General features: G+C 45.6%; 1 protein-coding gene across 1 annotated transcript in view; it reads left to right on the plus strand.

The window, feature by feature from the left end:
* Positions 1–16,808, plus strand: part of LOC137260129 (glutamyl aminopeptidase-like) — a 76,552-nt gene extending 59,744 nt beyond the window's left edge. The window contains exons 6-21 of the mRNA XM_067797831.1: positions 3,644–3,757; positions 4,348–4,482; positions 4,616–4,681; positions 5,252–5,317; positions 6,084–6,250; positions 8,235–8,314; positions 8,673–8,794; positions 9,078–9,133; positions 9,896–10,043; positions 10,179–10,249; positions 10,745–10,849; positions 11,516–11,683; positions 12,294–12,434; positions 14,227–14,308; positions 15,302–15,375; positions 16,549–16,808. Of these exons, the coding sequence (XP_067653932.1) occupies positions 3,644–3,757; positions 4,348–4,482; positions 4,616–4,681; positions 5,252–5,317; positions 6,084–6,250; positions 8,235–8,314; positions 8,673–8,794; positions 9,078–9,133; positions 9,896–10,043; positions 10,179–10,249; positions 10,745–10,849; positions 11,516–11,683; positions 12,294–12,434; positions 14,227–14,308; positions 15,302–15,375; positions 16,549–16,618 (1,665 nt within the window). The 3' untranslated portion in view covers positions 16,619–16,808. The remainder of the gene's footprint in view (positions 1–3,643; positions 3,758–4,347; positions 4,483–4,615; positions 4,682–5,251; positions 5,318–6,083; positions 6,251–8,234; positions 8,315–8,672; positions 8,795–9,077; positions 9,134–9,895; positions 10,044–10,178; positions 10,250–10,744; positions 10,850–11,515; positions 11,684–12,293; positions 12,435–14,226; positions 14,309–15,301; positions 15,376–16,548) is intronic.
* The last annotated feature ends 6,398 nt before the right edge of the window (positions 16,809–23,206 follow it).

Genomic DNA, 23,206 nt, shown 5'->3' on the forward strand with positions numbered 1-23,206 from the left:
GGTGGTTTGTGGTACAGGGTTACCGATGTGGAGTGTTTCATGGAGTGCGGTGTGGTACAGGGTTACTGATGTGGATTTTTTCATGGAGTATGGTGTGGTACAGGGTTACCGATGTGGAGTGTTTCATGGGGTGTGGTGTGGTACAGGGTTACCGATGTGGATTGTTTCATGGGGTGGGTTGTGGTACAGGGTTACCGATGTGGAGTGTTTCATGGGGTGGGTTTTGGTACAGGGTTACCGATGTGGAGTGTTTCATGGGGTGTGGTGTGGTACATGGTTACTGATGTGGAGTGTTTCATGGGGTGGGTTGTGGTACAGGGTTACCAATGTGTATTTTTTCATGGGGTGTGATGCCCTACAGGGTTACCGATGTGGCTTGTTTCATGGGGTGGGTTGTGGCACAGGGTAACCAATGTGGAGTGTTTCATGGAGTGTGGTGTGGTACAGGGTTACCGATGTGGATTGTTTCATGGGGTGGGTTGTGGTGCAGGGTTACCGAGGTGGAGTTTCATGGGGTGTGGTGTGGTACATTGTTACCGATGTGGACTTTTTCATGGGGCGGGTTGTGGTACATGGTTACCAATGTGGATTTTCTCTTGGGGTGTGGTGTGGCAGAGGGTTACCGATGTGGATTGTTTCATGGGGTGGGTTGTGGTACAGGGTTACCGATGTGGATTGTTTCATGGAGTGTGGTGTGGTACAGGGTTACCGATGTGGAATGTTTCGTGGGGTGTGGTGTGGTACAGGGTTACCGATGTGGATTGTTTGATGGGGTGGGTTGTGGTACAGGGTCACCGATGTGTATTGTTTGATGGGGTGGGTTGTGGTACATGGTTTCCGATGTGGAGTGTTTCATGGGGCGGGTTGTGGTTCAGGGTTACCAATGTGGATTTTTTCAATGGGTGTGATGACGTACAGGGTTACCGATGTGGAGTGTTTCGTGGGGTGTGGTGTGGTACAGGGTTTCTGATGTGGATTGTTTGATGGGGTGGGTTGTGGTACAGGGTTACCGATGTGTATTGTTTGATGGGGTGGGTTGTGGTACATGGTTGCCGATGTGGAGTGTTTCATGGAGTGTGGTGTGGTACATGGTTACTGATGTGGAGTGTTTCATGGAGCGGGTTGTGGTACAGGGTTACCGATGTGGAGTGTTTCATGGAGTGCGGTGTGGTACAGGGTTACCGATGTTGAGTGTTTCATGGGGTGTGGTGTGGTACAGGGTTACCGACGTGGAGTGTTTCATGGGGTGTGGTGTGGTACAGGGTTACCAATGTGGATTTTTTCATGGGGTGTGATGCCGTACAGGGTTACCGATGTGGATTGTTTGATGGGGCGGGTTGTGGCACAGGGTTACCGATGTGGAGTGTTTCATGGAGTGCGGTGTGGTACATGGTTACCGATGTGGATTGTTTCATGGGGTGGTTTGTGGTACAGGGTTACCGATGTGGAGTTTGATGGGGTGTGGTGTGGTACAGGGCTACCGATGTGGAGTGTTTCATGGGGTGTGGTGTGGTACAGGGTTACTGATGTGGATTGTTTCATGGGGTGGGTTCTGGTACATGGTTACCGATGTGGAGTGTTTGATGGGGTGGGTTGTGGTACAGGGTTACCGATGTTGAGTGTTTCATGGGGTGGGTTGTGGTACAGGGTTACCGATGTGAAGTGTTTCATGGAGTGTGGTGTGGTACATGGTTTCCGATGTGGATTGTTTCATGGGGCGGGTTGTGGTACATGGTTACCAATGTGGATTTTTTCATGGGGTGTGATGCCGTACAGGGTTACCGATGTGGATTGTTTGATGGGGTGGGTTGTGGCACAGGGTTCCCGATGCGGAGTGTTTCATAGAGTGAGGTGTGGTACAGGGTTGCCGATGTGGAGTGTTTCATGGAGTGTGGTGTGGTACATGGTTGCTGATGTGGAGTGTTTCATGGGGCGGGTTGTGGTACAGGGTTACCGATGTGGAGTGTTTCATGGAGTGCGGTGTGGTACAGGGTTACCGATGTTGAGTGTTTCATGGGGTGTGGTGTGGTACAGGGTTACCGACGTGGAGTGTTTTATGGGGTGTGGTGTGGTACAGGGTTACTGATGTGGAGTGTTTCATAGGGCGGGTTGTGGTACAGGGTTACCGACGTGGATTTTTTCATGGGGTGTGATGCTGTACAGGGTTACCGATGTGGTTTGTTTGATGGGGCGGGTTGTGGCACAGGGTTACCGATGTGGAGTGTTTCATGGAGTGCGGTGTGGTACATGGTTACCGATGTGGATTGTTTCATGGGGTGGTTTGTGGTACAGGGTTACCGATGTGGAGTTTCATGGGGTGTGGTGTGGTACAGGGTTGCCGATGTGAAGTGTTTCATGGGGTGTGGTGTGGTACAGGGTTACTGATGTGGATTGTTTCATGGGGTGGGTTGTGGTACAGGGTTACCGATGTGGAGTGTTTGATGGGGTGGGTTGTGGTACAGGGTTACCGATGTGGAGTGTTTGATGGGGTGGGTTGTGGTACAGGGTTTCCGATGTGGAGTGTTTCATGGATTGTGGTGTGGTACATGGTTACCGATGTGGATTGTTTCATGGGGCGGGTTGTGGTACATGGTTACCAATGTGGATTTTTTCATGGGGTGTGATGCCGTACAGGGTTACCGATGTGGATTGTTTGATGGGGTGGGTTGTGGCACAGGGTTCCCGATGCGGAGTGTTTCATAGAGTGAGGTGTTGTACAGGGTTACCGATGTGGAGTGTTTCATGGGGTGTGGTGTGGTACAGGGTTACCGATGTGGAGTGTTTCATGGGGTGGGTTGTGGTGCAGGGTTACCGATGTGGAGTGTTTCATGGGGTGGGTTGTGGCACAGGGTTACCGATGTGGAGTGTTTCATGGGGTGTGGTGTGGTACAGGGTTACTGATGTGGATTTTTTCATGGAGTGTGGTGTGGCACAGGGTTACCGATGCGGAGTGTTTCATAGAGTGAGGTGTGGTACAGGGTTACCGATGTGGAGTGTTTCATGGGGTGTGGTGTGGTACAGGGTTACCGACGTGGAGTGTTTCATGGGGTGGGTTGTGGTACAGGGTTACCGATGTGGAGTGTTTCATGGGGTGGGTTGTGGCACAGGGTTACCGATGTGGAGTGTTTCATGGAGTGCGGTGTGGTACAGGGTTACCGATGTGGAGTGTTTCATGGGGTGTGGTGTGGTACAGGGTTACCAATGTGTATTTTTTCATGGGGTGTGATGCCGTACATGGTTACCGATGTGGATTGTTTGATGGGGTGGGGTGTGGCACAGGGTTCCCGATGTGGAGTGTTTCATGGAGTGTGGTGTGGTACATGGTTGCCGATGTGGATTGTTTCTTGGGGTGGGTTGTGGTACAGGGTTACCGATGTGGAGTTTCATGGGGTGTGGTGTGGTACAGGGTTACCGATGAGGAGCGTTTCATGGGGTGTGGTGTGGTACAGGGTTACCGATGTGGAGTGTTTCATGGGGTGTGGTGTGGTACAGGGTTTCCGATGTGGAGTGTTTCATGGAGTGTGGTGTGGTTCAGGGTTGGCGATGTAGTGTGGTGAGGTGGCTGACTGGGAAATGGTGTGAGAGTTACGTCACGTGGTACTGTGTAACTTCGGGTTGGTCATCTATATGCTGTTTGCTGCAGTGGTTCGGAAACATGGTGACGATGAAATGGTGGGATGACCTGTGGCTGAACGAAGGGTTTGCCAGCCTCCTCATGTACTTCGCCATGGACAACGCCTACCCAGAGTGGAACGTCGTAAGTCCTGCACCATCCTCCCAGTGTAACTTACTGATTGCAGTGTCTGACCACAGTGTAGCAGTTGATATAGCCCCGGCTAAGATTGTTCGTACTTTCGAAATGTTGTCACATACATTAAGCTGCACAGTTACAAACTTTTGTGGAGGCAAAAAAAACAAGCAAAACAAAAGTGAAAACAGAAAATACATCCGCCAACAGGAGATGTACCATACTGATCTCCGAGACTTAACTCAAATGTATTTATAGCATCCTGTGAGCAGGCAGGTGCGTCCGGTTGTGGCATGTACTCTAAGGCTGTCTAAGCACTTACAGAAACCCATAAGCTGTCATTAATGGCTGGATTTGTTAAGGTAACAAGTATGTGTATAATGTCGAAACCTAATTTCATTCATCTCGATCCAGTGTTGGGAGACTAGTTGTCCACCTCCTTGAGATTTGCAATCGTTTGTATTAGTGAACACGGTCTGAAGGTTAGGCGGAAGGTTATAGTTTGCTTAACACTAGATTCAGTATTCAAAGTCACATGTCTTAGTAACAGATTTCCTTCTGAAAGTGGAAGTAACATATTTTATGCCTTTCTATCGCAGTTTGCCATTCAAGTGGTGGAATACATGTTTCCAGCCATGGTGAAAGACGCTCTAGTGACGTCACATCCGGTTTCGGCGGATATCGTAGATCCACTCGATGTTCAACAAACCTTTGACATAATTTCTTACAATAAGGTATGTTTAAGGTCGTAAGAATTTCTTTGTTGCAAAGCTTGGTTAACAACAAAAATTTAATCTCATCTGTCCACTGTGCTGTAAGGGATATGGTGTGATATGATAACCATACGATGATATCCGAATGTTGCAGGGCATGGCGGTCTTGAGGATGCTGCAAGGTTTCATTGGCTGGAAGAGTTTCAAGGAAGGGTTACAGGTACCACTGACGACACAGATCCTGTGTCATTGTTTGTATGTTTGACTGACTGTAGTTTTCTGGTTATTTAGAGTCGACCTATCAATCTGCGTAGCCATTCACGTTATGTATGTGTAAGTCGATATTGTGCTTGCGCGCTAATTACTGACTGGCAAACGTTAGGATCTCGCTCCGCTCTGTGTTCTGTTCCCGTTCCCGACTCTAAAAAGAGTCAAAACAAGTCATCAAAATACCTGAAATCTACAGACACACACTCACGTCATTAAAAACGATTGCACGAAACTAGCGTTTTAGCGAGAGCTGAGTAATCATTCCTGAAGCAAGATCTAATAAAAATAACATGGTTTCCAAATAATCAAAATGGACTAATAACCTACGAATTGTAATGGTAAATAGAAGTATAGAAAGAGAGGGTAAAGAAATAAATGATCTACATGGTAATATGAAGGTCGCTCTTTCTTTCTTTCTCTCTCTGTAACACATTTGTCAAGGAGGCAGAGAGCAACGTGTTACGACTGCAACACCTCTAATTGTGGTTTGTTACATTTGTAACCGTTCTTCGCTTTGCAGATGTACGTCCGCAAATATAAGTTCCAGAACGCCGACCGGGATGAACTTTGGCAGACATTTACGGAGGTTAGTAGAACACGGTGTTAGTTGTATATAATTCTGGTCTGTTGGTGTGACGGAAAGAGCGGTTTTCAATATCCACAAGTTGGAGGAGGATATTTTACGAGTGCTTTCTTCTTTCTCCTTTCGACTTTCTATTCGAAGAGACTGCACTAGGAATCTGTAAAAAGTCCAAGCATTTTTTTTCAGTTGATGCATCTGAAACAGTCAGCAATGATTTAAATAGTTGGTTCGACGACTCGTTAAAGTGAACCGTGATTGGGTGGGTGTTACTATTGGTATATACACGAGGGCTGAAGAGCCCTGGATGGGGTGGGTGTTACTATTGATATATACACGAAGGCTGACGAGCCCTGGTTGGGGTGGGCGTTACTATAGATAATCAGATCGTTTGATCAAATAGAGTTAAACCATTACGGTGTATCACCGAAGATTTATTGAAAACAGATTAATACTAGTAGTAGGTGGAGCTTGTTCAACGGGTAGTTTATGGGGAGTGGTGAAGAACAGTCGTTAGGTCATATTAACACAGTAGGGGTACAAGGTAATAGCATAAACGCATATTAGAGTCACCATTTGGACGTGCGTGCGTGCGTGCGTGCGTGCGTGTGTGTGTGTGTGTGGCATTGATTAGCATGAGTATTCTTGTTCTAGGAACTTGGGGGGGGGGGGGGGGGCTTTTAATTCATTGGCTATATTTGCAGAAATGAATACAGAACGTATCACCACATGATACATGTTATGTAAATTAACTGAGTGATGTCTTCCACAGACCGTCAACAACACGTACATTGTTAAAAAGATCATGGACACTTGGACAAGGCAGACGGGATATCCGGTTGTAAATGTGCGCTCAGTCAACAACTCTTTCATCCTTGAACAGGAGAGATTCTTGCTCAACCAAGAGGAGGCAGATCCGTTGGACGATAACCCGTTTGGGTGAGTTTGACCATCAGTATGCCAGTACACCCAGTGACATCATCCCGCTGATAAACTCTTCGGGTGAGCGTCACCATCAGTATGCCAGTACACCCAGTGACATCATACCACTGATAACCTCTTCGGGTGAGTGTCACCATCAGTATGCCAGTACACCCAGTGACATCATACCACTGATAACCTCTTCGGGTGAGTGTCACCATCAGTATGTCAGTACACCCAGTGACATCATCCCAACGATAACCGTTTTTTTAACGAGAATACCCTAACAGAAACACAAACAAACAACCAACCATATAGTTCCATAAACATACCCGTGTTGTGTTAAAGACAAACGGCAAGCTGGCCTTTAGTCTGGTACATGCGGAGTTAAGGCAGAAGAATGTGCACACCAGATTAGGCTGGTTTGATGTTTAGCGCCACTAAGCTATATAGTGGCAGTCTGTAACTAATCGAGCCTGGACCAGACAATCCAGTGATCAGCAGTATTAGGAAACATGAGATTTTACATGCATACAGCAGTTGATGGGTGGTCACACAGGCTGGAGGCAATACTAAACAACTCGGAATAAACATCAAACAACGAAGGGGGGTACATGTACTATAATTAACAGTTAGACACTAAGCTTGGTCAATGGCGACCATATTTTGGCCAGTAGTATATGCATTGGGGGTAAGTCCACTCACTTTAGCTACTGACACAATAAAAGACTTGCCTGATATCGATAATTAAAATTTTCTAACAGAGAGGACTTGCCATACATGGCATGAAACCAATTGCTTCGCATATCAAAAAACTGTCGCACTCGGTGGTGTCGGTTTTTGTCGAACTGATTTCATCCACAACTTGCGCGTACTTTTTGCGGTAGGCATTAACGTCACTTTGTCTAGGGCTGAGTTCTGTTCTGTTATGTATGGTGACATTAATTCATTCGAACTATTTTCAAATTGTAATTTAAATGCGTATTTTCAAATGAATATGGTAGCTTCCACGAGGGTTGATAGTTTGTGTTATTGAGAGAAATTCATTATCTATTTTTTGGATACGTGTGGTGTGAAATTGTGCCTATAAGTTCAATCACCACAAATCAGCCTACAGTTATCGCTAAGAAGCTGATGTAGAAGCAAGTAATGCTTCATCTAAGTGCACCCCATATTGCCAGTTTGATTGAGGTCAGGTGATCTCGACCACATTTTGCAGGATACTGAGCAATCTGCAGGTGCAATTGTTCCTCATGTAGACATTCAGTGCGGTTTATCTGTGTTATCGGTCCAGTATAAGAACATCGGACACACCAGTACGAATGTCTAGGCATGGACTCTTTAACAGTACGTTACCGGTTGACCCTGTAGTAAAACCATTGCGGAAATGACGAATGGTTGTTCTCTGCGTGTGGCATCACACGTGACCGTCCTGGGGACGGGGGTGGGATGGGGTTCAGAATATGTCCACCAATACGGTATTCGACTATGTTAACAACCATACACCACCAATGTTCAGTATAATTCATTTCTCCACACGTGAATTGCTCTTGTTTGGTTCAGCATATATTCTAACATGTGGCAAGATTTGTAGTCCTCATACAAACTTTAGTGAGTGAGGGACTGAAACGCTTTAACCTCTTGCCTACCCCACCATCGTCAACGGATTTTAACACAATAGACGTTCATTTGTCCTCATGCAGCTTTGGGGAACATTAAATGTTTCTGTGTTTGGACTCGGTTTCAGGCGTTTGGGTTCTGAACACGTGAAACTTTACTGTTTGTATTGTCAAACATTTCAGACACTTTTTGACATTAAACATGTCCAATATGTTAGTTAATGTTTGAACGCATGTTTGAACGAGCACGATCGAACTTTGTGGAGAGTTTCTCATTTAAACACATTTCTAGCGTATCCCACGTTGAAATTGAAAAAGATTGAAATAGAGGTTAGAATAGATCCCAGGTTAGTGAACGTGCTTTGTGTGTTGTGTGGCTGCAGGTACCGGTGGTACATCCCCTTTACATACATCGTCCAGTACGACAGAGATGTCCGCAAGGTCTGGCTGAATCTGGAGGCAGGTATGTGCACGTCCTTACCCAGCCTCAAGGCAGTCCACACAAAGTCGTCGTTATCTGTGTACGTGAGATACGTGCTTTGTATTATAACCATTTTGTGTCCTTATTACCATTCACATCGGTCCAGTATATCCAATTTCGGATCCTGCTACAAGATTTTTGAATCGCGTTTAGAATCTACACTTGTTTTACCAGTGCCAGATCCACTACATCCGTTTGCAGTCGCATACAGCAGGCAGTTTTATAAAATAAAGAAGCAACTTAGGATATCCCTGTTCATGGATAAAAAACGTGTTGGTTTAACAGAAATTGGCCAATCTAAGATGTAAACCGACACAGGATGATGACGATCTTGTTTCAGCCAAAATTAACCGGACAGAAGGATGGGTGCTAGGCAATGTGGACTATATGGGATTCTTCCGTGTCAACTACGAGAAGGAAATGTGGATGAGACTGGGAGATCAGCTGCTGTACAACCACACCGTAAGTCTCAACACCTCACGTAAACTCACATTCCTGTCACAGCCACACGCAACTCCGTTACGCACATTCACACTCCCACTGCAGCCACGGTCACATACATTCACAGACCGTCACAACATCCCAGCCACTTGCTGTGGTAGTGGCACCTCACTGGAAACACCCAAAACGCGATGTTAGCGTGTTAGCCAGCGTACAGTGCTCGGGCTGTACAGTCATAAGTGTCACCCGTAACAGAAAATGTGTGTATTCCCCACTAATTCCGTATTTTATCGGTTTTATGCAGGTGTTCTCAGAGGCCAACAGAGCTGGTTTGATTGGAGATGCCTTCGCCCTCGCCAGGTACGTCCGGTGTCCCTTCAGACACCATAATTCCTACGTCAACAGTGTACGTGTCAGCTCCTGGAACAAGGCGTGGCTGGGATTGAAATAGGTCTCACCATTACACACGATGACTTGGACCAGTGAACGGTAGATCAGCTTATCTGAATGGTTAACCATGCTATGCTAGTGTCCTCGCTAAATGTTATGGCAATTTATCTTTCCAAAACTTTCATACTTGTGAACTGCTTCAGCTTCACCCCAGTTAATCAGAGGGTTTCCATATAGAATACTATGATCAGACTAAGTTAACCTGACTGGGTGTATGTATCACTACAGAGAGAGGTGAACCTGACTGTGTGTATTGTACCAGTACAAAGAGATGTGTACCTAACTGTGTATTTTACCACTACAAACAGAGGTTTACCTGACTGTGTGTATTGTATCACTACCTGACTGCGTTTTGTATCACTACAGAGAGAGGTGTACGTGACTTTGTGTATTGTAACACTACGGAAAGAGGTGTACCTAACTGCGTAGTGTATCCCTACAAAGAGGGGTGTTCGTGACTGTGTGTAGTGTATCACTACAGAGAGAGGTGTACCTGACTGTGTATTGTATCACTACAGAGAGAGGTGTACCTGACTCTGTGTGTTGTATCACTACAGAGAGATGTGTACCTGAGTGTGTGTATGTATCACTAGAGACAGACGTGTACCTGACTGTGTGTATTGTATCACTGGAGAAAGATGTGTACCCGACTGTGTATATGTATCACTACAGAGCCAACTTGTTGGACTACGACATTGCTCTTAACCTCACCCGCTACCTCAAGAACGAAATGAATTACGTCCCCTGGCGAGCTTTTGTGGACTCTATCGAGTTCCTGCGGGGCATGATTGCTACGAAGGAGGCGTACGTCCACCTGCAAGTGAGTAACGTCTTGTACGTGGAGGCAGTCTTTGTATATATGTTCTGACTCAAATCACATATCTTGTAAATCTCTAGTTCAAACGGTATATATTTTTGCTACGTCGGGTATGTAATATCTACTTGTGTTGTTCAGCAATACCTGCGAGATCTTGTCACCCCCGTGTACAACACAGCCACATATGTCAAGGGATCACTGCCAGACAAGTGAGTCGTCATTTTCATTTTATTCTAGTTGTTACTTGTTTGCTTTAGTTAGCGTCGCACGCGCAACTAAGACGACGGGGTAGTACACATATTAATAAATGAGTCGGAATAGAAAATACACATACTGAAAGAGTAGTGCTACTACGTACCCCCAAAAAATAAAAGCTGAGTATTAAGGGAAATTTAAATGGGATGCCAAATTAGAAAAGTTAAAAAAAAAGACGAGTAATAGAGAATTTTAATTCAATATAGATGCAGTATTAAAATGGTTATTGGTATTGTTGTTCAATTTTACACTGCGGGAAATGCAGCTGAGTAGCAGATTGTCGTCGGAGAGACAGTTCATGGATGGTAATGAACACTTATGCGGACAATCTGTAAATAAAAGCCAGACATATAAAGCATCTATATTAGGGATTGCCTGTTAAGTCTCAAGTGAGATACAGTAAGTGTTTTACCCCGACCACCACTGACGAGTGTGATCACGTGATACAGGTACCTCCACCGTATCATTCTGGGAATGGCATGTGACGTGGGTGTGGAGAACGCCGTCAAATATGCCAAGTCTACATTCAATGCCTGGAAGACGTACAATACAGTGTGAGTAGATTCGTGCCGTAACACGTCCCAATATGGACAACATTTTACTTGCAAATTGCCTAATGTATGTCTGACTGAAACCGGGCGGTGGTAATAAAAACACAAAGGCTACCGTTTCATTTAGCCAGAGGCATTTCAGATTGACCGCCGACTTATTTGTGGGATTATAATTAAGTGGTCAGATTGTCAATCAGGAAGTGACATGGCACGGGTAACCCCAGTACAAACAGTCATCTATTGTCTACAGTATGTCTATGTCTGGCGGCATGTATTTTACAACCTGAGTGGGTTACTTCGTTTGTAAGAACGAAACATTGCAATATAGGTATATTTGTGAATTCTTATACATCTTGAATATTATAGTTATTATGCGTGAAATATTTGCACTATAACAAAAAGCAGTAATGTGAGTGATGTCACTATATCCTGTCTTTTCTCATTGGCAATGTCAAGCAACATACCTGTCTTCGTTGTTTAACCCACACCATATGTAGAAGTTAGGAGGAATTCGGCATCTTCATAGAGACAGCCAAATCCGTTTTCTTAACAGACACAGCTTCGGCCATGCTCAGGTGGTATGTTGCCATGTATGTTCTGTCCTCACTGTCGCTGTATGTAATCAGTCTTTGTTGAAAATGTGCACCGTTCGGCTTATGTCGCCTCCAGCCTCGCCGCTGATGTGTCCGTGCTCATCTACTCCGTTGGCATCCGTGAGGGCGGGACGGATGAGTGGGACTTCGTGTGGGAGAAGGCGCAGTCCACATCTGTGGCGTCTGAGAGAGAGATGATGATGGAGGCCTTGGCACAGACACAGAAGCCATGGCTTCTCTGGAGGTGACTTACTGATACAATCCTGTGTTGGCTGCTTACATCTAGCAATATTCATGCTATACAACGGAGGTCTGCAAATAGTAGAGTGTGGACCAGACAATCCAGTAATAAAGAGCACGAGCATCAATCAACGCAATTTGAGATAAATAAATAAATAAATAAATAAATAGATAAATAAATAAATAAATAAATAAATAAATAAATAAATAAATAAATAAATAAATAAATAAATAAATAAATAAATAAATAAATAAATTATCGATAGGACTGTGGGCTGAAGGATTCATAACACCGTATGAGGGAACAGTGGGTTGAAGGGGGAGAAAGTACTCTACAGAGGGGACAGTGGGTTGAAGGGAGAGAAAGTACTCTACAGAGGGGACAGTGGGTTGAATGGAGAGGAAGTATTCTACAGAGGGGACAGTATGCTGAAGAGAGAGAAAGTACTCTACAGAGGGGACAGTGGGTTGGGTTGAGTCATATTGTTAACGTTGTAAACGTGGAGAATAGGTTAAAGGTAGATAGTAGGTAATGTTAAACATACATTGATGTGGTCGTGTTGTCGTGAATATGCCAATATTATAAGTAACCAGCCATAGTCGTGTTGCAACAGGTACGCTAACTGGGTGTTTGATCCGAGCAAAATCAAGAAGCAGGATGTCCGTGTTGTGATGACCTACTTCAAAAAGACACCCCTAGCTCGTTCTGTGGCGTTCGAGTTCTTCATGACCAGGTGGAAGGACCTTGTCAACAGGTAGGTAACAATGGAGAGACAGCACATGTCCAGATGGAAGGACCTTCTTAGCAGGTAGGTTACAATGGAGAGACAGCACATGTTGAGATGGAAGGTCCTTCTTAGCAGGTAGGTAACAATGGAGAGACAGCACATGATTTAATGGAAGGACCTTGTCAACAGGTAGGTAACAATGGAGAGACAGCACATGTTCAGATGGAAGGTCCTTCTTAGCAGGTAGGTAACAATGGAGAGACAGCACATGATTTAATGGAAGGACCTTGTCAACAGGTAGGTAACAATGGAGAGACAGCACATGTCCAGATGGAAGGACCTTCTTAGCAGGTAGGTAACAATGGAGAGACAGCACATGTTCAGATGGAAGGTCCTTCTTAGCAGGTAGGTAACAATGGAGAGACAGCACATGTTCAGATGGAAGGACCTTCTTAGCAGGTAGGTAACAATGGAGAGACAGCACATGATTTAATTAGAAGGACCTTGTCAACAGGTAGGTAACAATGGAGAGACAGCACATGTTCAGATGGAAGGTCCTTCTTAGCTGGTAGGTAACAATGGAGAGACTGCACATGATTTAATGGAAGGACCTTGTCAACATGTAGGCATCACCTGAGAGACAGAACATGATCAGATGGACAGACCATGTGAGGAGGTAAGCATGGAATTGGTTTGGTGTTCTAAAGTACTTTCGGAAATAGAAAAGAAATGCTTATTGGCTGTTATTCTGCTACTCTCAAATCTACACAACTGCAAGCAGGATCTGTTGAAATACCTACTGCAATTTAACTGTGCCTCCATCGGAATGCGTAAGAGCATATCCAGAAAAAAAGATGTTTACTCGTAAAATGGGGCAACAAATTTAGATAAAATACGAATAGCTGCCACAAACAACAAATCAGACTATAGATGGCAGTTGGGTCGCTCAGACAGGTGTCATACAGTCGGGCCGTCGACTCACCTGGCTTGAAATGCATACGGTGTCTGCTGGCACAATGGTACATCTCAAGGATAGTTTGTGCCTTTTCACGTGTGTTGGATATGTCTCATCTATTGATTAACAACTTGCTTGTCCTTCTTTTATGAAGTTTATGCTAAGACATGTAAAAGGGCATACCTGATACCCATAGAAAGCATCCTATTAAATGTCTCAAAATATATAGGTGACATGACCACACGAAAATATCGACAAGACTGGATATTGTTGTATATGTTAGGACGTGGCGTGTACTTCCCTACTTTAATTCCCCTATGGGATTATCATATCTTAGCTTATATCACTATCCCCCAGTCCAACCCCAACTATCGTCTGCTTCACCCGTTCTGATTTTGCTTTTGAGACGACCCCTACTATCTCTTTATACATAAAGTAACAGTAAGACTCCATGGTAGCTACACCCTTAATAGTTTCAGAATGATATAAACGTCAGTTATCGTTTACAATTAAGCTTAGTCTAATTTCAAAATGGGTACTTTTAAAAGTGCCATTTGTAATACAATATCATCGCGCACTAACATGCATGAAGTGATGGTCTGTTCCAAATGCGTCGCTTTGGACTCTTTCGTATGTCAACTTCATATATTCTAGATAAACGGGAAAACCCCAGTGATCATCCGGTCAGCGACTGGACATGAAGCTTGGTTTATAACACATAGCTGTCGGGACATACATTTGTGACAGTATGATGATATTGTGACATAATCCTATGGTGTGACAATACTAGTGACGATATGGACATTTATACGGTGGGAAATATCCATTGCTAGTTACGCATATGCTGGGTTTTTCTTGTTGCAGATTTGGTCACGATCCGTTTTTATTGCCCGAAGTGATCCCGACTGTGACGTCATTTGTTAACTCCGAGTTTCATCTACGTCAGGTAAGCAGCTCTCATTTCCCACTGCGGCGATACATCAGGTGGCCTTATGTTTACACTTTGTTAACAGTGTTTCCTCTAGACATTTAGGGGTTCAGGTGGACTCTCCAAATTTTGGGTGGAGTCAAAATCCAAATTTGGGGGTCAAACAATTTACAAAGATAACAGATTTTCAATTAATTCTTTTTCCCAGATGTATGCCTCTAGGTATGAAATCTAAAGACTTACCGTGCGCACGTTCGAATCACTTTAAACACAGAAATCAATTTAGTTACAATTATCACCAACGGCCCTTAACTGTGAGCTTTTGATTACTGATTGCATGAAAACGAAGTGTTTGTCTTTTATGCATATTTTCACTTTATCCTGCGTCATATATACGCAGGTTTTCCGCGTGAAGAGGAGCGTGTAAACACCATCTTCTGTCACTGCATGGCAACCTGGCTTTGGCAACATACTTGAAGGGTTTCACATCACGATTGCTTTTATTTGGTACCATTTTAACAAATGGTAAATGCCATGTAAGCCAACAATGTCAGTCAGTACTCTATGTTGCTGGTGTTACATGTAAACCCAACTCGTGTCTATCCGTTGCTGGAGTTGCATGTAAGCCATCACCGTCAACAGGCTCTATATGTTGCTGGTGTCACATGTAAACCCACACAGCAAGTCGTGTCTATCCGTTGCTGGAGTTACATGTAAGCCATCACCGTCAGCAGGCTCTATATGTTGCTGGTGTCACTTGTAAACCCACACAGTAAGTCTTGTCTATACGTTGCTGAAGTCACATGTAAGCCATCACCGTCGGCTGGCTCTATCTGTTGCTGGCATTACATAAGCCGAGAGTGAAATGAGTAAGTGAGCAGTGTTATATCCTTTGTCTCAACACCTGCATGGTATACAGTGTGTAACGGTGAGAGAGAGTGCTCCAGCTTACTGGCGAAGTGCTCCTGCAAGTGACGTGATGACAACCCCACTGTTTGTGTTGTGTTGTAGTTGGAGACTATATTCAAGGAAACCCCGCCTAAGATTGCATCGAAAGCTGCGGACAATGCCCTGGCACTGACGAGGTGAGTGAGTACTTCACGTAGCCAGCTAGTGGACAGTACGACATCGGGCTCTAGTTGACAGAGATGAATAGTTCTTGTTTGTTAATTTTTTTCGTACATGATTTGTGTAACCCGCGTGAGGAGTGTGTGCGTTCTCACACTGCGTGCACGTGAGTGTGTGTGCGCGCGTGTGTGTGTGCGCGCGAGCGCGTGTGTGTCAAAGAGTGGTTAAAGAGTCCGCTCGTCACGCCTTGGACCCGGGTTCGATTCCCCAAATATTTACAATGAGTGAAGTTCATTTCTGGTGTTTCCCCGCCATGATAATCCTGGAACATTGCTAAAAAGCGGTGTAAAACTAAACTCAGTCACTCTAACTGTGCTGCAGTGTTGACATTGGTATCTCGGAGTATACTGATCGCAAATCTTACAGGTCTTGATAGTGAACACACCTGCTCAGGTTTTTAGGTGTGTATCGTAAATAATTACAGTATTAAAATTAATAAATCTACATACTATATTGTAAATTATTTATATAGTAAATCTAGGACAAAATCGGACGTAAAAGTTTAATAATAGTTTTAAGCGACATTTACAAACGTAATATCTTCCCTGTCCTTGTTGGTGAATATTGTGGACATACGGACAAAGACGAGTCTCAAGTCGCCATTTATTTTACCAAAGACGGGTTGTGACTGGTGTAGATCCATGCTATTGTTATTCACGTACCCAGTCTTAAACTGGCACAGCGTCGAACATACCAACCTATAGTTGTAAGGGAAGTAATGATACAACCGTTCATTCTTCGGACATGTATGACCTTTCAGATCAGTGGGTGACGACTGTTATACCTCTGTACTCATCGACCTTTGAGATCAGTGGGTGACGACTGATATATCTCTGAACTTATCAACCTTTCAGATCAGTGGGTGACGACTGTTATACTTCTGTCGGTATCTACCTTTCAGATCAGTGAGTGACGACTGTCATACCTCTGTACTCATCGACCTTTCAGATCAGTGGGTGACGACTGCTATACCGCTGTACTTATCTACCATTCAGATCAGTTGGTGCCGACTGTTACACGTGTATCGACCTTTCAGATCAGTGAGTGACGACTGCTATAACTCTGTACCTATCGACCTCTCAGATCAGTGGATGGCGACTGTTATACTTCTGTCGGTATCTACCTTTCAGATCCAATATTAAATGGATGGAGACATATTATGAGAAGATTGCTGTTTGGCTGAAGGACAACGTGACGTAGTAGTCACGTGACAAGACGTAGCAGCGCCAGGCGTGAAGTGCTCCCAGGCGCTCTTTCTATTCTGTGTCCGTGTATCATGTTTTGGTATTTCTCTATATTGTAACGATGGGCCATTGTCCGACTTGTCTTACTCTCCATTGATGTCATTCTTTATCATTCTCAAATAAATCGTTTATCTCTTTCTATGCTCCATTCTGGTTTGACTTGATTTGTGGAAAGACACGGAGGATGAGTACAACGGTGGTGTGAAATCGCCTTCGTGGGCGAAGACCATTCCTGTAACTGTCGACGCTGTGAGCGTATGATATCTGGCATAGTGCAAAGTATGGAATAGATTTTGGAATGGAAAAGTGGAATGGAATTTGAAATGACACAAATTTGCTATTCGTGAGCAAGTCTCAATTATGATATGCTAAGACAGTTTATAAATAGCTAGTCATTGATGTGTGGCGCGTAAACTGAACGTCATGAGCGTCAGGTTCTCTCTTCAGCTATACACCACATGCTCGAAGTCACATGACCCTGGGGAAATAAACTTTGAGATTTTATAATACTTCTAGGTTATGTAGATAATAAGAACAAGCTGTCCCTACGAAAGGACAGTGATATGTGCTGTCTCCTTCATAACTCTGTTACGGACATAGAATTATTATACGTCCTTGCAATTATTATGTAGTACATCCTGTAGCAGGACTAACGACACGCCTGCACGTGTATTGTGGCAGGATTAGATGTATCTATAGGAGGAAACGGGTTATTCAACACAAGTGTCTCCTGATATTCTTACGAAAAAATACAGACTACTATGGGATGGAAAATAAAACATCAGTGGAATGATTTTGACATTGGGATTTGATTTTGATATGTGTATATCATAAAAAGGCTATCATTGTTGTCTGTATTCTCGCAAATCTTACAGGAGTGAATAAATTTACATGAAGGAAAGGAACTATTGAATGAATTCAATGCTGCACAGTAATTCATTTTAGCAGTATTTATATATTGTATATTAATATTTTTATGAAACATTATGTCTTCCTAATCAGAAAACACGTAAGTGTTTTGCCATTGAAGTGTTCAGACCAACCTGTTGCTGGAGAATCAAAATATAGCAATTCACGGTAATATAACAGTTACAATGAATATTGCTGTTTAATGTTACGCTTGACGTTCGGGCACAGAGTATATATGGGCACTGGTTGGTATAATAATTTGAAGCGACAGTAAAATCTCCGTGACAATTGTCAATCACAACTGCGATCGCAACAGAATCAGTATACGCCCGACCAACAACTCTCTTGACACATGACGGAAGAAGATGGCGTAAAGAACACATCCAGGTCTGACAATGCAGTGATTCAAGCCCGTGGCGTCGATTCACATAGTTTACCCCCATTAAGATCAGCAAGGTCACAAAAGCGTGACCACCCAAACCTTTCAAGAACGCTGTACGACAAGCATTGACCACTGGGGATTTCAGGAAATCACCACGTGTATGATATTTGGAAAGATTCTAAATGTGTGTTTTAACAGATATATTAGAAAAATGTCAGCACTGTCATCAAACAGCATTATGATATCAGTACTACACCAAACAACCCTTCTGATATTAACAACATATCAGACAACCTTCTGATATCAGCACTACATCATGCAACTCTTCTGACAACAATACTACATCATACATTTTTTTCAAACGCTAGGACTACACCATACAACCCTTCTGATATCAACAACATATCAGACAACCTTCTGATATCAGCACTGCATCATACAACATCCTGATATCAGCACTCAATAGGCAACAGCCAACACTATGACACTCTCATAATAGAAACACCTCATTACATCAAACAATCACGGATTTACACTCTTAAGAAAGAACTCAATTTCTTTACTTTGAACCCCTTTAAATAGGTCGTACTTGGTGTGTATTGAGTGCAAACGCATTCAGATATGTGTTTGTAAACGTTTGTCATAAAAATGTCTTACACTCGTTCGAACATCTTTGGAACGAACTTGATCGACTCGTCCCACGTCTGCATCGTCCTCAGACACTTGCTGAGGCCTTACAGGAATTGCCCAAGGAAAATCGGACGACGTGTGCAGTCTGTTCCAAAGTCTCGAGTCGCGACGGCTGCAAGGGGTGGTGGAACCAGGTACTCAACTTAACAGCCATCACCCCATCCCACCACACATCCATGCAGTCATCACCAACCACCACACATCCATGCAGTCATCACCCACCACCACACATCCATGCAGTCATCACCCCATCACACCACACATCCATGCAGTCATCACCCCATCCCACCAAACATCCATGCAGTCATCACCCACCACCATCACACATCCATGCAGTCATTACCCACCACCACACATCCATGCAGTCATCACGCCATCCCACAACACATCCATGCAGTCATCACCCCATCCCACCACACATCCATGCAGTCATCACCCACCACCACACATCCATGCAGTCATCACCCCATCATACCACACATCCATGCAGTCATCACCCACCACCACACATCCATGCAGTCATCACCCCATCCCACCACACATCCATGCAGTCATCACCCCACACAACCACACATCCATGCAGTCATCACCCACCACCACACATCCATGCAGTCATCACCCACCACCACACATCCATGCAGTCATCACCCCACACCACCACAAATCCATGCAGTCATCACCCCACACCACCAGACATCCATGCAGTCATCACAACATCCCACCACACATCCATGCAGTCATCACCCACCACCACACATCCATGCAGTCATCACAACATCCCTCCACACATCCATGCAGTCATCACCCCACACCACCACACATCCATGCAGTCATCACCCACCACCACACATCCATGCAGTCATCACCCCACACCACCACACATCCATACAGTCATCACCCACCACCACACATACATGCAGTCATCACCCCATCCCACCACACATCCATGCAGTCATCACCCCACACCACCACACATTCTTGCAGTCATCACCCACTACCACACATCCATGCAGTCAACACCCCATCCCACCACACATCCATGCAGTCATCACCCCACACCACCACACATCCAGGCAGTCATCACCCACCACCACACATCCATGCAGTCATCACCCCATCCCACCACACATCAATGCAGTCATCACCAACCACCACACATCCATGCAGTCATCCCCCATCCCACCACACATCCATGCAGTCATCACCAACTACCACACATCCATGCAGTCATCACCCACCACCACACATCCATGCAGTCATCATCCTACACCACCACACATCCATGCAGTCATCACCCAACACCACACATCCATGCAGTCATCACCCACCACCACACATCCATGCAGTCATCACCCTACACCACCACACATCCATGCAGTCATCACCCACCACCACACATCCATGCAGTCATCACCAATCCCACCACACATCCATGCAGTCATCACCCCACACCACCACACATTCATGCAGTCATCACCCACCACCACACATCCATACAGTCATCACCCCACACCACAACACATTCATGCAGTCATCACCCACCACCACACATCCATGCAGTCATCACCCCACACCACCACACATCCATGCAGTCATTACCTACCACCACACAACCATGCAGTCATCACCCACCACCACACATCCATGCAGTCATCACCCACCACCACACATCCATGCAGTCATCATCCTACACCACCACATATCCATGCAGTCATCACCCACCACCACACATCCATGCAGTCATCACCCACCACCACACATCCATGAAGTCATCACCCTACACCACCACACATCCATGCAGTCATCACCCACCACCACACATCCATGCAGTCATCACCCCATCCCACCACACATCCATGCAGTCATCACCCCACACCACCACACATCCATGCAGTCATCACCAACCACCACACATCCGTGCAGTCATCACCCACCACCACACATCCATGCAGTCATCATCCTACACCACCACACATCCATGCAGCCATCACCCACCCTCACACATCCATGCAGTCATCACCCAGCACAACACAACCATGCAGCCATCATCCCATACCACCACACATCCATACAGTTATCATCCTACACCACCACACATCCATGCAGTCATCATCCTATACCACCAAACATCCATGCAGTCATCACCCCACACTACCACACATCCATGCAGTCATCATCCTACACCACCACACATCCATGCAGTCATCACCCACCACAACACATCCATGCAGTCATCATTCCACACCACCACACATCCATGCAGTCATCACCTCACACTACCACACATCCATGCAGTCATCACCCCACACTACCACACATCCATGCAGTCATCACCCACCACCACACATCCATGCAGTCATCACCCACCACCACACATCCATGCAGTCATCACCCACGACCACACAACCAAACAGTCATCATTCCACACCACCACACATCCATGCAGTCATCATACTACAACACCACACATCCATGCAGTCATCACCCCACACTACCACACATCCATGCAGTCATCATCCTACACCACCACACATCCATGCAGTCATCACCCACCACCACACAACCATGCAGTCATCACCCACCACCACACATCCATGCAGTCATTACCCAGCACCACACAACCATGCAGCCATCACCCCACACCACCACACATCCATGCAGTCATCATCCTACACCACCACACATCTATGCAGTCATCATCCTACACCACCACACATCCATGCAGTCATCACACCACACCACCACACATCCATGCAGCCATCATCCCACACCACCACACATCCATGCAGTCATCATCCTACACCACTACACATCCATGCAGTCATCACCCACCACGAAACATCCATGCAGCCATCACCCCACACCACCACACATCCATGCAGTCATCATCCTACACCATCACACATCCATGCAGTCATCATCCTACACCACCACACAACCATGCAATCATAACCCACCACCACACATCCATGCAGTCATCACCCCAAACTACCACACATCCATGCAGTCATCATCCTACACCACCACACATCCACGCAGTCATCACCCACCACCACACAACCATGCAGTCATCACCCACCACCACACATCCATGCAGTCATCATCCTACACCACCACACATCCATGCAGTCATCATCCTACACCAGCACACATCCATGCAGTCATCATCCTACACGACACATCCATGCAGTCATCATCCTACACCACCACACATCCATGCAGCCATCACCCACCACCACACATCCATGCAGTCATCACACACCACCACACATCCATGCAGTCATCATCCTACACCAGCACACATCCATGCAGTCATCATCCTACACCACCACACATCCATGCAGTCATCATCCTACACCACCACACATCCATGCAGCCCTCACCCACTACCACACATCCATGCAGTCATCACCCAGCACCACAGAACCATGCAGCGATCACCCCACACCACCACACATCCATGGAGTCATCATCCTACACCACCACACATCCATGCAGTCATCATCCTACACCACCACACATCCATGCAGTCATCACCCCACACCACCACACATCCATGCAGCCAGCACACCACACCACCACACATCCATGCAGTCATCATCCTACACTACCACACATCCATGCAGCCATCACCCACCACCACACATCCATGCAGCGATCACCCCACACCACCACACATCCATGCAGTCATCATCCTACACCACCACACATCCATGCAGTCATCATCCTACACCACCACACATCCATGCAGTCATCACCCACCACCACACATCCATGCAGTCATCATAATACACCACCACACAACCATGCAGTCATCACCCACCACCACACATCCATGCAGTCATCATCCTACAACACCACACATCCATGCAGTCATCACCCCACACTACCACACATCCATGCAGTCATCATCCTACACCACCACACATCCATGCAGTCATCATCCTACACCACCACACATCCATGCAGTCATCATCCTACACCACCACACATCCATGCAGTCATCATCCTACAACACCACACATCCATGCATTCATCACCCCACACTAGCACACATCCATGCAGCCATCATCCTACACCACCACACATCCATGCAGCCATCACCCACCACCACACATCCATGCAGTCATCATCCTACACCACCACATATCCATGCAGTCATCACCCACCACCACACATCCATGCAGTCATCACCCACCACCACACATCCATGAAGTCATCACCCTACACCACCACACATCCATGCAGTCATCACCCACCACCACACATCCATGCAGTCATCACCCCATCCCACCACACATCCATGCAGTCATCACCCCACACCACCACACATCCATGCAGTCATCACCAACCACCACACATCCGTGCAGTCATCACCCACCACCACACATCCATGCAGTCATCATCCTACACCACCACACATCCATGCAGCCATCACCCACCCTCACACATCCATGCAGTCATCACCCAGCACAACACAACCATGCAGCCATCATCCCATACCACCACACATCCATACAGTTATCATCCTACACCACCACACATCCATGCAGTCATCATCCT

This window comes from Haliotis asinina, chromosome 13 (assembly GCF_037392515.1).
Source record: "Haliotis asinina isolate JCU_RB_2024 chromosome 13, JCU_Hal_asi_v2, whole genome shotgun sequence".
NCBI lineage: Eukaryota > Metazoa > Mollusca > Gastropoda > Lepetellida > Haliotidae > Haliotis > Haliotis asinina.